Genomic DNA, 14,484 nt, shown 5'->3' on the forward strand with positions numbered 1-14,484 from the left:
CCTCAGCCTTCCGAGTAGCCGGAATTACAGGCACGCGCTACCACGCCCAGCTGATTTTTTGATTTATTGTAGAGATGAGGTCTCACTGCCCAGGTGGGTCTCGAAAAAGCAGGCTCAGGAAACCCACTCACCTCAGCCTCCCAAAGCCGCGGGATTCCATTAAGATTTTTAAAAATAACTTTCTGAGGTAAAATTAACATAGATTTCATGTTTTAAGGTTTAAAATTTTTTAAGTGTTGACATATGTATACACCTGTAAAGAAGCAACACAATCAAGATAACTAATATATACATCACCCCCCAAAAGTTTCCTCCTGCTCCACTGTAAGTTCTCTTTCTGGAAACACTGTCAGTTTTCATCCAGTAAATTAGTTTGCATTTTCTTAAATTTTACAGAAATAAAATAATACAATATGTATCTTTTTTTTGCCTGCCTTCTTTCCCTCAGCTTAATTACTCTGAGATCCATCCATGTTGTAGTAAGAATATTTCATTCCTTTTTATTGCTGAGTAATATTACATCATATGATATACCACATTTGTTTATCCTTTCATCTGTTGATGGACATTTGAGTTGTTTCTAATTTGGGCTATTACAAATAAAGCTGAGATGAACATTTGTCTTTTTATAAACATATACTTTCAATTCTTTTGTGTGAATATCTAAGAGTAGAATGGCTGGGTCATATGGTAAGTGGGTGTTTTTTTTGTTTTTTTTTTAATAGCAAAAAACAGTTAAGTTTTTAATAACTTATTGAGATACAATTCCCCCATGTAAAGTACACAATTAAATGGATTTTAGCATCTTCACAGTTATGGAACTATGACCACAATCAGTTATAGAACATTTTCCCTCCAAAAAGAAACATTATTTCTTAGATTCTTTGTTGTATCTAAGAACCTAAGAAATCTTGGAGTAACTGAAAGTTACAAAAATTTCTAGAAGTTCTACATTTTACATTTGACCTATTTTGAGTTCATCTGTGCATATGTTACAAGGAATAAATTGAAATTCATTTTTTGCTTATGAATATCTGATTGTTCCAACACCATTTGCTGTTAAGATTATCCTTTCTTCACTGAGTTACTTTTGTACCTTTGTCAAAAATCCGTTGTTTATACACACAAACACACACACATATGCGGGTGTGAATCTACTTATCTATCCTGTTTCATTGATCTGTGTTCCTATCTAGATGCTAATACACAACTGTTTTGATGGCTGTAATTTTTATAATAAGTCTTAAATTTGGGTAGTAAAAAACCTTCAACTTTGTTTTTTTTCAAAATTGTTTTGGCTTTCAATCAGCTCATCATTTTCTATTAAATAAAAAACCCCTGCAAGATTTTGATTAAAATTGCCTTGAATCTGACTAAGAATTTGAGGGGAAGTGATTTCTTATCAATACTGATTTTTTAATCCATAAACACTATAACTCTCTGTATTTGTTTAGGTCTTCAACTTTTCTCAGTAATACTTTGTAATTTTCAATAAACAGGTCTTTCGAATCTTTTTCCAGTTTTACTTATAAGTATTTCTTTTTTGGGGGGGTTGGAGTCTCATTCTGTCAACCAGGCTGGAATGCAGGGGCATGCTCACGGTCACCGTAGCCTCAACCTGCTGGGCTCAGGCAATTCTTCTGCTTTAGCCTTCCAAGTAGCTGAAATTACAGCCAGGTGCCACCACACCCAGCTAATTTTTTGATTTATTGTAGAGATGAGGTCTTGCCATGTTGCCTAGGCTGGTCTCAAACCTGTGGGCTCAGGCAATCCTCTTGCCTCTGCCTCCCAAAGTGCTGGGATTACAGGTATAATCCCACCATGCCTGGCTTATTTATAAGTATTTCATATTTTAATGCTATTGTAAATAATATTTTAATTTCAATTTCTGAATATTCACTGTTTGCATACAGAGATACAAGTGATTTTTGTATATCGATCTTGTATCCCGCAACCTTGCTATACTCAATGCTAACAGTTAAAAAAAAATAGATTCAGTTTTTTAAAAATAAATAAATAAATACATAAAATAGATTCTATGTGATTTTCTACATCGACAATCATGTTTTCTACAAATAAAAACAGTCTTACATCTCCCTTTTCAATATTATGCCTTTTAATGTAAACTTCAAGGCCTCTAAAATAAAAGTTTCTTTGTGAGGTTCCAGCTTAACTTTTTAGCTTCATCTCCTACCATTTGTCCCACATTCTAGGCAAACAGATGTGACACGCTTTAAAAACACTGGTACTCACAAGCCTCAATGTTTTTGTTTAACACAGTGATCCCCACCCTTTTTGGCATCAGGAACCAGTTTTGTGGCAGATAATTTATCATGGATGGGGTAATGAGGAAAAGGTTTTAGAATGATTCAAGCACATGACATTTATTGTGCACTTTATATCTATTATTATTACACTGTAAGCTACAATGAAATAATTCTACACCTCACCATTAAGAAAAAAAGAGGCATGGACAGAAGTGGTAAATAAAATAATGGGCAGGTCACACGCAGACTAAAATAAGTGTCAGATTCTGACTTAAAGTCTGCCACCAGATGCAGATGCACAACTGAAGTTCAACAACTCACATGGCTCGGTGGCTCAGCCTGTAATCCCAGTGCTTTGGGAGGCCAAGGTGAGTGGATTGCCTGAGCCCACGGGTTCGAGACCCGCCTGGGCAACTTGGCGAGCCTTCATCTCTACAATAAATAAATAAATAATTTGCTGGGTGTGGTAGTGCGTGCCTGTAGTGCGAGCTCCTTGGAAGGCTGAGGTAGAAGGATCGCTGGAACCCAGCAGGTCAAGGTTGCAGTGGCTGGGAGGGGCCACTGCACTCCAGTCTGGGTGACAGAGTGAGACTCCAACTCAAAAAAAAAGTACATCAACTCATTTGCCACTCACTAAGAGGGTTTTGATATGAGTCTGCAAACAATTGATTTATTATGGTCTCTGTGCAGTCAAACCTCACTACTAATGTTAACCTGTATTTGCAGCCACTCCCCAGCACTAGCATCACTGCTTCAGCTCCACCTCAGATCAGGCATTAGATTCTTACAAGGAGTATACAGCCTAAATTCCTCTCTTGCGCAGTTCACAATAGGGTTTGCACTATGAGAATCTAGTGCCGCTGCTGATCTGACGGGAGACGGAGCTCAGGCGGTAATGCAAGAGATGGGGAGCGGCTGTAAATACAGATGAAGCTTTGCTCACTTGCCCACGGCTCACCTCCTGTTGTATGGCCCAGTTCCTAACAGGCTACAGACCAGTAGGTTGGGGATCCCTGGTTTAATGTATTCCTTCTGCCTAGAATGTTATATGGTATGGAGAAAAGACGACAGACTTTAGAGTTCAAAGAATCATGTTTCAGCCTTAGGCAAACTACCTGGTTATCCTTTGTTAAGATAAGTACTATCTAACATTTCAGTTTGCTCATCTATAAATTTAAGGGAAAATACCTATATTGCTTTCCTCCAGATTATTTTGAAAATTAGATTGAGAATATTTATATACATGCTTTAGAAACTGTAAAGCACTAAGCAAATATAAAGCATAATCCTCTGAGGCTTTCCTCTATCCTATCCTTGCAGAAAATGCTACCCAAGTCTACTTGGTTGTTTTTGCTTCATTCTCTGGGTTGTCACAGTACTTCATTTATATAAATTGTTAATTGAAATTTACCACATTATATTTTGTATAGTTATATATATTTCTGTCTTCTTCTTAGACTGTGGCCTCTTTATGTATTTTTATATATCACCAGCAGACACATATTGTTAGAAACTCAATAAATGTTAACTTGAATGAACTACTAAACTAGATAAACAACAGACTTAAAGCTTAATTAATAATAAGTGGATTTATTATCAGGGTAACTTCATTTATGTTTATAGCAAATAGTTCTCATTTTAATGTTATATGTCTGGCTATTTATTACATCATGAATGAAATATTTAGAAAATTCCTTAACCAGAGCAGCTGCAGTTAAACTATATAGTATCATAGCTATGTAACTACCACACAATGGTGTTCCAAAATAGAACAAAAGGAAACACTTATGGAATATTATCCTGTAGATATAGTTTAAGACTACTTAAAATAGCTAAGTCTAAGCAATAAAAATGCAAAAAATGCAGATCAGAACACATTAGACACTAAGGAATTATGCAACCCAAAGTATTCCAGTGCTGCAGAATGCTCAGCATTATGCCTGATTTAAACATATGGCATCAAGGCAAGGGATCACTGTAAGCTATGAGTACTGGCTTCAAGCTCTTCCTCCTTTCCCTTAAAGCTTTTTAAAAGATTAATTTCTATAATATTTTCCCCAATATTTTCATTTATTTTGTAGAGTTAGGCCAAGTTGTTTTAACAAGGGATCAATTTTAATCAATTTCTTATCTGTCATTTACAGTTGTAATGAATGTAGTTCACAATTTACAAACTGAGTTAAACTAGAAAATTTTACATAAATTCTCACAGGCCTAGGGAAGCTACTTATTACTCCAAAAATAGCACTAATGAATTAGAAAAGAGATAAACTTTTCAGCTAGTCATGGAAAATGTGTCCAGGATTCAGAATTTCTCATCTTTTTCACTTTCAATGAAACCTCCTTTGCCACTCTGATCCATTAATGTTGATCAGATCTTGCCTCCTATCTTACCAGGTATATGGAAGCTCTCAGACCTGCTCATCTTCTACTTCAACAAAACTTACTTATAATCCCTCCCACCTTTTCCTCTTGACCCCTAATCACAAAAGAAGAGGTATTCATTCCTTCTACTACTTTATCTTCCAGTCCTTTAGATCAGCGGTCTCCAACTTTTTTGGCGTCAGGAACCAGTTTTGCGGAAGATGATTTTTCCATGGACTAGGGGTGGTGGTGGTAGTTTTGGGATGATTTAAACACATAACATTTATTGTGTACTTTATTTCTATTATTATTACATTGTAACATATAACGAAATAATTCTACAACCCACCATAAAAAAAAAAAAAGCACGGACAGAAGTGGTAGATAAAATAATGGGCAGGCTACACATGACTAAAATAAGTGTCAGATTTTGACTTAAAGTTTGCCACCAAATGCAGCTGTACAATTGAAGTACATCAATTAAGAGGGTTTTGATACAAGGCTACAAGCAATTGATCAATTATGGTTTCTGTGCAGTCAAACCTCACCACTAATGTTAATCTGTATTTGTAGCCGCTCCCCAGCGCTAGTATAACCACCTTAGCTCCACCTCAGATCATCAGGTGTTAAATTCCTGTAAAGAGCACGCAACCTAGATCCCTCATATGCTCAGTTCACAATGGAGCCTGTGCTCCTATGAGAATCTAATGCCACTGCTGATCTGACAGAAGGCAAAGCTCAGGCAGTAATGAGAGTGATGGGGAGCAGCTGTAAATACTTCATTCGCCTGCCTGCTACTCACCTCCTGCTGTGTAGCCCGGTTCCTAATAGACCATGGATTGATACTGATCTGTGGCCTAGAGCTTGAGGACCCCTGCTCTAGATTCAAAACTTCTTCACCTCTGTTAGTCAGAAAAGGGAGGTTTGACAGGGAGTGTGAGGTGACTTCCTGATGCACTACGTTGTATATGTTGATCTGAGTTGGGGCTTCACAGATATATACATATGTACAAATTCTCTGAGCTGTATACTTATGGTTATACACTTTACTATATGTAAATTGTACTTTAATGAGAAAAAACCATCTCCCTCTATCAATTATTTACTCTTTTTAGTATCATTAACCCATTTCCTCCCTGAAGATCCTTTCTATCATTATTTGAACTTGCTCAAGCTTCAGCCAAGTTAAAAAAAAATAAAAATTAAACTTCCCTCAACCTACATTCTTCATTATCTCCCATCTTCTCTTCCTTTCCCCTTTCAAAGCCAAGTTCTTCCAACGAGTTTTATATATTCACTGTTTCCTCTTCTTCCTTTCCAATTTATTCCTCAACTCATTGAAATCTGGCTTCTTGCTCTATCACTCCACTCAACCAATTACAGTTGTCCTCAAGGTTAATACCTGTGCTGTTGCTAATCTAACATATATTTATTTTGTTCTTGTCTTATTTCACTTGCAGATCACTCTGGGTTTTTTCCCATCTCTAGTCACTCCCTTTAAGGCTCCACTTCCCCTAACAATCCCTTCAGTGTCCATGTTTCTCAGGGACTGCATTCTCAGTCCCCTTCCCTCTCATTTTACTACTCCCAGGGATAAGCTCCTCTACTCTCCTGTCTTCCATTACCATCACAACACACTGGCAACATGATTTTCGCTCTTAGTGAATGATACCACCATCAACCAAGTTGTTCAAGTAAGGTATCTGGTAGCAACTCATGACTCATTCTGTACATCAGTGATTCAACAGTGTACATAAGCGCCCAAGACACCACAGTTAACTTTATATTCCTGTTGTCACTGCCACCATACTGGCACTCTGACCATGGGAGAGGTCTGCTCTGTAGCAGCAGCAGTCCACAGCCTTTTCCTTTACCTTCCCTTCCTCTACTGCTTTAAGGTTGTCTTTCTTTTTCATTAAACTATGTGCTTGTTAAGAACAAAGATTATGTCTTATTCACTATATTCCTAACAGTCAGCCCTCAACAAATGTTTAAGAAGTAAAAGGCATAACCAAAAATATATAAGTAGGCTCTTGACCAAACATGTCCAGAGGTAGGCTGCATCATCCTCAGACACTAACTCATCATTTCCAACAAGGAAAGAAGGAACAGTAGGAAGAGCAGACTGTGAACTCAGGCTGGCTATAAAACAGATTTCCCTAGCTCAGGTGCAGCTCTGGAGCTGCCAGTGGTGGCAATGGCAACAGAAGGAATGTTTATTTGGGGATTATCTTGGATGCTTGAGTTCTAGTAAATTTTTTTCCAAGTATCATTAAACATCTGCTTCCTAACTGATAAAACACACCAAGTTGGTAATAGTGCAGGGAGTGAAAAAAAGCACTGGCTAGATACTCTGGGTAATATGACCGTAATTTCGTAAGAAGATAACTGGAGCAGAGACTAAAACCCAAGTCCATGTGCTTCTAAAGCCTGTTCTCTTTCCATTATATCACAATGGCTCTACCAAACACTATTCCCTAGATATCCTCTTATTTATCCATTTTTTTTTTTTTGAGTTGGAGTCTCACTCTGTCACCCAGACTGGAGTGCAGTGGCTGCTCCCGGCCACCGCAGCCTCGACCTACTGGGCTCCGGCGATCCTTCCGCCTCAGCCTTCCAAGTAGCCGGAATTACAGGCATGCGCTACCAAGCCCGGTTGATTTTTTGATTTATTGTAGAGATGAGGTCTTGCTGCCCAGGCGGGTCTCGAACCCGCGGGCTCAGGCAATCCACTCACCTCAGTATCCCAAAGGCGTGGGATTACAGGCTGAGCCACTGAGCCTGGCTGTTATTTATCCATTTTACATGGATTGTGATAACACAATAAAGACCTTTTGTTCCAAGGAACAAATGACCTGTATCCAGTCACAGTTGCAGAACCCAAAACCCTCCAACTCTTATAACAGTTGCTAGAAAATAAGAAGACCCCACCAATTTTATTGTTAATTTATTAAAAATAACAAAATCACCATCACCTCTTATGATATAAAACAGTACGGCATAATAGAAAGAATTCACTAGATTTGGAAATCAAAAGACACACCCTTGCATCTCACTCTGGCACTGTGATGTTGACAGTTACAATTTGTGTGAGTCTAAGTTTTCTTGCCTAGAACATGGTAGTTGTTGTAAGAGTTAAGATATTTTATAAAAGTAAATAACTATATAAAATTATAGCCAACATTATTATAGAAAGTTATATATTACAATATATTCAGTTTATTCATGAGAAAAAACAGCTTAATTTCCTACCTGAATTATATCCCCAGAATTAAAACTCATCTCGTCATGGTTCCTTGCTTCAAAGGGGTATAATGCTCTATAATTCACCAAAATACTAGCTGTCTCACCTAAAGAGAAGATACTTGTCATTATTTACTACTTTTATGTATATATATCTTTGCTATGAGTCAATAAAGAGCTCTTATAATCTAAAATAAGAAACTAAGCATCAAACTATAATGAAAAACCATTATATATAGGCTTGCTGGTATTTAAATATCTTGATTAGTCAACTAGTCAATATTAAAGAAAACAAAGGTGTTCATCCTAAGTAAAGTAGGAGGCAGCAAAACAAGGAGAGGTCTTGCAAGCTGACATGCACACGAGTGTGTGCATACACATGGATCCACAGGAAGGTGCAGCCCCAGGCTGAACTGTACACATGGAAAGAGACCAAGCAAAAAGACAGAAAATAACAGGGAAGAAAAGCACAAAAAAGGTGATCACAAAAGAAAAGTTGAGCAAGTAAACAGCGTTGGCTGATTAGAAAGATCAATAGATTTATCAGTACGGTTCTAAAAGAAAAACAGAAGAATTCACAAATACACTGGATTTGATATGATTAAATATGTTTTAATTTGTTCATTTTTAGAATAAATGCTTTAGCTTACAAAAATTTCAACATGTATCATTAATATGAATTCAAAGGTTTGTGCCTCAAAAAGAGATATAATAAACCTTAAAAGTATTTTAGGAATGGACTCTGAGGTGTTATCAAAAACAAAGTATACCTTCTGAGAAAATTTCAATGTGCAGATTTAAAATTTTACTGTTGTTTTATTAAAATAAACAGCTTAGTTATATTGACTGAATAAAATATTTACAACTATTTTATATTTTACTTCAATTATAAAAACCATGTAAGGATCTTTTCACAGTCAATGGTTACTATTTTTCTCCTGTTATGTTAAGATTTCTACCCTCAGTCTGCTTTACTGAGCCAACACACTTCTCATCCAAGTTTAATTTAGAAAAAAAAAATTTTCTGACTCTAAATTTAGTATTTTTATATTCTGATTTTTTTTTACTCTCATCAGGTTTTTTCTTCTTGCTTTTATTATTCTGTCTCAGAAAAATTAGATCTATAATTTTTACCCTTATCCTTACATTGCTTCTCCTCAGCTTTCCGATCTTCTTGAATTTTTTCTTGTGTTTTTTCTTCCTGGAGACGCTTTTGTTTTTCTTCTTCCTCCTTCCTAAGACTTTCTTTCCATAAGTTTTCTTTTCCTTGTTTTGCTTTCCTTCACATAAAAGAAAAAGAGTTTGTACATCGTCCTAAAATTTTTTTACACTAAATAAAAATATAATAGAAGATTCAGTTTCTATCAAGCTGAAAAACTAGCAAAAAAGTATTAGTAGAGGAGAATTTAGGTGGGGAGAAACAGTTGGGATCAGGGATGAAAGGAGAACTAATCAATCAATCAAGAAGCCTGGGACTGACAACTTCCCACACCCTCAAATTCCCTCTTGCCAACTAACCTCCAAACCCAAGAAAAAGAGGAAGAAAAGTTAAAATAAGATCATTCAGCAAATAAACCTAAAAATTGTATCTAAATTTCCTTCCTTTCTCTCCAGATTCTTCAAAAGACTGCCTTCAGCTTTTTATTTCCACTGTCCTATCTGATCTCTGTTTTGTTGATTCAGTCATTGCTATGGAAATAGGAAATGCTTCTGGAAAGATTACCTACATTTTATATTATTACTTCATAGTCTTTTCATTTGCTTAGCTAATAGAGCATTTTCCCACCATAGGTCCATGCTTCTGTCAATATTTCTATGACATTTGACAAATTTAAGGGTTGACTTCTAGTCAGTCAAGATGATCTGTGATCAGGTTCAATTATTTTAGTATTAGAATGAGTGTACCTTATAGTTCCTTCCTCACATGTATTTTTAAGAACTTACACAAAGGCAGAGCTGCCACCGCTGAATTTAGCACTTTCTCCAAGCCTCAGCAGTATCAGGGGCAGTAGAAATTGTGGCTGGAAACTCCCCGGGATTTGGGAGCATTTATACCCTACCAAAGTGGGAACCTTGGCTTAATTCTATACTTCTCTTCCTTAATTCCTAGAGGAATATGAAAATCCTGGATAATTCAAAAAATTGTAGGCCCTGAGTTCTCAATCCTTTCTCCTGATGCCCAAACTGTTTTATACTTCATACGCTTGGTTCATCAGTCCCATTATCAGCTTCCTTCCAACCCTTTCCCAAACCTCCTACATCCTATCACATCAGGGAGTGCTACCTCCAGCAACTTCATAACTGCAATCTGGTTCCCCTCTGAGGAAAATGCTTCTCTTGCAGGCCTCACCTAATTTCAACTAATATCCCCTCTCTCAGTTCCTCTGTAACTTTCCCTGATACTCTCCACTCTCCCAAGCCTAGTATAATCCAATTAGACTTTATCTGAATTTGCATAACATTATAAATGCCACTATCAGACTTACTATGTATTTAGTAGGACAAGGAAAAGAGCAGAGAGTGCATTAAATGAAACCTTCTTTTCCTTTTTTTTTGTTTCCAGCTGTTCAACCTTTCTACTATCTCCTTCTGCCAGGTTTTGTGACCAAGTAACTATGAGGCTAGGACAGTCCAGGTGAGGTTCCCTATTTAAGGGAAGGATGCTTGGTCCTCTACTCTAGGCTTGTCTGAGGAAAAATGAGGTAGGCTGAGCTCACACCCCAGGAAATTGAGCCAGAATTCTGGTCAACTTCCTTATGCAAGAATTAGTGGATGGGAAGCTGTTCCAGAGCCAGAAGACACCTCAGAAACTGGACAAAGGGCAAAGAAGCCACATCTACAGTGTGAAAACCTGACTATTACCAATAGCTTGGGGAAAGACAGGAACATACCTGGGCAAATGGAAAAGTAAACCAAGATGTGGCACTAAGATGCCATGCCAGACTCATTAGATCCTACATGTGTTTCTGTTCTTTTTGATTTCCCCTCTCCACTAACTAAGATAATATGCAAGGACAATGAATGAAATTAAATGTTGCTGGCGAGGATGTGGAGAAAAGGGAACACTTCTACCCTGCTGGTGGGAATACAGACTAATACAACCTCTTTGGAAGACAGTGTGGCCATTTCTGAAGGAACTAGAAACTGACCTTCCCTATGACCCAGCAATTCCCCTATTGGGAATATATCTGGAGGAACTCAAATCGTTCTACAAAAAAGATTCCTGCACATTTGTTGCAGCTCTATTCACAATAGCAAAAACATGGAAACAACCATGTTGCTCATCGAAGCTGGACTGGATAAAACATGTGGTACATATACACAATGGAATATTATGCAGCCATAAAGAAGGACAAATATATGGACTTTGCAGCAAATTGGATGGATCTGGAGTCGATCATACTCAGTGATTTATCACAGAAACAAAGAGCTGAGTTCCATATGTTCTCACTCATAAGGTGACCTTGAACAATTATAATGCTGTGGGAAGGCGACTGGCAGTAGTGGAAAACTGTCAGGGCAAGGGGGGGGTGGGACTGACAGTTGAGGGAAGCTGCTAGGGAAGGGAGGGGTATGCCTCATCAACAAGGGTACCTGCATGATCAATGTTGTATACCTAGCCCTGAATTGTACCCCACATCTTTATAATAATAAATGAATTAAAAATAAAAAAAAAAAGAAATTAAATGTGCATTACCAATATAATCTGTTGACCTGAAAGGAATTGTAAACTAGATAAAGAGGTATCAAGATAGCCAGGCATGGTGGCTCATGCCTGTAATCCTAGCGCTTTGGGAGGCAGAAACAAGAGGATTACCTGAGTCCAGGGGTTCAAGACCAGCCTGGGCAACTGGGAAAGACCTCGTCACTACAGTAAATTAAAAAATTAGCCAGGCATGGTGGCACGTGACTGTAGTTCCAGCTACTTGGAAGGCTGAGGTGAAAGGATCGCCTGAGCCCAATGGGCCAAGGCTGCAGTAGCCATGAGCACATCACTGCATTCCAGCCTGGGCAACAGAGTGAGACTCCTACTACAAAAAAAAAAAAAAAAAAAAAAGAGAGGTATCAAGATAATTGCAATGTGTCAATAGAAAACTGTGACATAAGGACTCACTGTGTAACCACAGCACAGTTTCCTTATGCAATGTTAAGTGGCAAAAATGGCAAAAGGTTTGAACTCCACTGTCTCTACTTTTCTATTATCTCGTTAGGGGGCCATAAAAGTATGTGTCTAGGAGAAAACAGTAATATAGTTACTTATTTAACTGTCTGAATCCCCTACTAGAATTATGAGGAACCCAGAAGCAAGGAATAATCCAAAGTGGCCGGCAACAGCCACTCAATAAGAATGTGCTGGAAGTGGTTATTTTGAAGCCATTAAGAATAGAGGCCTGCTAAATGGTCATGTGTCTTTCTTGCCTCTCTAGTAACTATCAGTTCTTTCATGAACACTAGTCATCTACTCTTTATCAAGGAAAAGAAACACTGGCCCATTGATATTTGTTAATTAACTATACTCATTTTTGACACTATAGAACTTGAGACAAAGGAATATATTAGAAAAATAATCCTAATGACATAAAAATATCATGCAAAGTCTCTAAAGGAATGATTGCAGGTTTCAGATACCACAACTGTCTCACTTCTCCTTGATATAAATGGAAGTAATTAGTGGATCTCAGTGGCATAAAGAGAATTGTATCAACATGGCATTCTATATTCAGTATTACTTCATACAACTAATATTAAGTATTTTGTCTTTATGATCTTTCAGGAAACAGCAATAGATTTACTACAGAAAGATGTAATGAGTGCTTTCTATGTGCAAGAAATTATGCTTGGCTCTTTAGCTACATTATTTTATTTTATTTTTTAATTTAGAGATAAGGTCTCACTATATTGCCCAGGATGGTCTTGAATTCCTGGGCTCAAGTGATCTATGAGATATGCATTATTGCTTCTTTTTACAGATGGAGTAACTAAGGTTCAGAAATGTACAACAACTTAACCAAGGCAAACCAGTCAGTAAATGGCAGAGCAAGAATTCTAACACAGGTTCAAAGTCTGTATTTCTCACTAACAAAACATAAAATTGGTTACTGCAAACTTAGTCCCTAAAAGGATTGAATCTATCAAATCTATAATCTGAATAGCATCCTAGGATAATCCTTTTGTTCCTATTAAATTTTCAAAGTTAATGACGTGGGCAACAAAGTTAGAATTATAATAGCAATATAGTATAATAAATTTATCAGGTATATTACCTTGCATTCTCATCTTCTAGTTTCTTTTTCTGAATTAGCTCTAATCTTTTTTTTTCAATGTCCTTCAACTTGTCACGTTTGATCTTATGAAGTTGTTCAAGAGCTAACTGTTGAGTATTATAGCTTTCTCTCAGTTCCTAAGTAGTAAAGGAAAATAAGTCAATACATGAATGATCTAAATATTTTTATCTTATGTATTCACACGGCATTTGCATTAAAAGACAAAAATTATAAGCAAGTTAAACTAAATTTAAAAGACTTAAGGTTTTAAAAAATATCCAGATGATTTTGTAAAATCTTGAATACACTAAGTCATGTAGCTACTGACACAAATACACATTACTTCATTTCTAAAAACACAGAATCTTTAACAAGCTAATTCTTTGATTTGGTACATAATTTTCAACCAAAAAACCCACTAAAAATATGGAGGAACATTTTGCAACAATTTGCCTGCTATAACATGTGAAGAGAAATTTTGTACAGCCATGTTTTTGACATATGTAGTTTAACCAAGTAACCATTCTTTTTATTTTTGAGTTGGAGTCCCACTCTGTCGCCCAGGCTGGAGTGCAGTGGCCGTTCCCGGCCACCGCAGTCTTGACCTGCTGGGCTCCGGCGATCCTCCCGCCTCAGCCTTCCATTTTTATTCAATAAAATTTTGAACTAAATACAGATGCAATTATTAAATAATTTAGTTCAAAATTAAAAATAGAAAAGACAAAATCTGCTTGAAACCATGACTTGAATGAGTCAATAATAGTAAAAGGATTCCAAACAGGAGTTGAAATAAACTGCTTATTGAACATCTAGTTGTATGCTAAGTATGACAGAGAAAGGGAGCCAATCCAAAGGTGACTCCCGTCTACAGTATTTGCTTTTAAAAATTCACAGTCTCAGTTGGGCTTGGTGGCTCAGCCGGTAATCCCGCGCCTTTGGGAGGCTGAGGTGAGTGGATTGCCTGAGCCCGTGGGTTCGAGACCCGCCTGGGCGATGAGACCTCATCTCTGCAATAAATCAAAAAAATCAGTCGGGCGTGGCAGCGCATGCCTGTAATTCCGGCTACTGGGAAGGCTGAGGCGGAAGGATCGCCGGAGCCCAGCAGGTCGAGGCCACGGTGGCCTGGAGCAGCCACTGCACTCCAATCTGGGCGACAGAGTGAGACTCCAACTCAAAAAAAAAACAAAACAAAAAAAATTCACAATCTTAGTGTAGAGAAAAGTGCCAAAACATGGGGCATAGGTAAGTGCCTTAGCAGAAACTTGTGATTATCTGTTCAGCATTTTCTTTTCTTCTTCTCCTAACAGCACCCTTCCTTCCTCTGGGAAACTGATTTCCCACCTACC

General features: G+C 37.4%; 1 protein-coding gene across 2 annotated transcripts in view; it reads right to left on the minus strand.

Moving 5' to 3' along the window:
• Window positions 1–14,484, minus strand: part of ITSN2 (intersectin 2) — a 131,511-nt gene that overhangs the window by 64,354 nt on the left and 52,673 nt on the right. For both annotated transcript variants that reach the window (XM_021713494.1, XM_021713495.1), the window contains 3 exons: window positions 13,139–13,275; window positions 9,021–9,154; window positions 7,884–7,981 (listed from right to left, as the gene is read on the minus strand). In XM_021713494.1, the coding sequence (XP_021569169.1) occupies window positions 7,884–7,981; window positions 9,021–9,154; window positions 13,139–13,275 (369 nt within the window). The remainder of the gene's footprint in view (window positions 1–7,883; window positions 7,982–9,020; window positions 9,155–13,138; window positions 13,276–14,484) is intronic.

This window comes from Carlito syrichta, unplaced genomic scaffold (assembly GCF_000164805.1).
Source record: "Carlito syrichta isolate Samal-C Ts95f unplaced genomic scaffold, Tarsius_syrichta-2.0.1 Scaffold304574, whole genome shotgun sequence".
Classification (NCBI taxonomy): domain Eukaryota; kingdom Metazoa; phylum Chordata; class Mammalia; order Primates; family Tarsiidae; genus Carlito; species Carlito syrichta.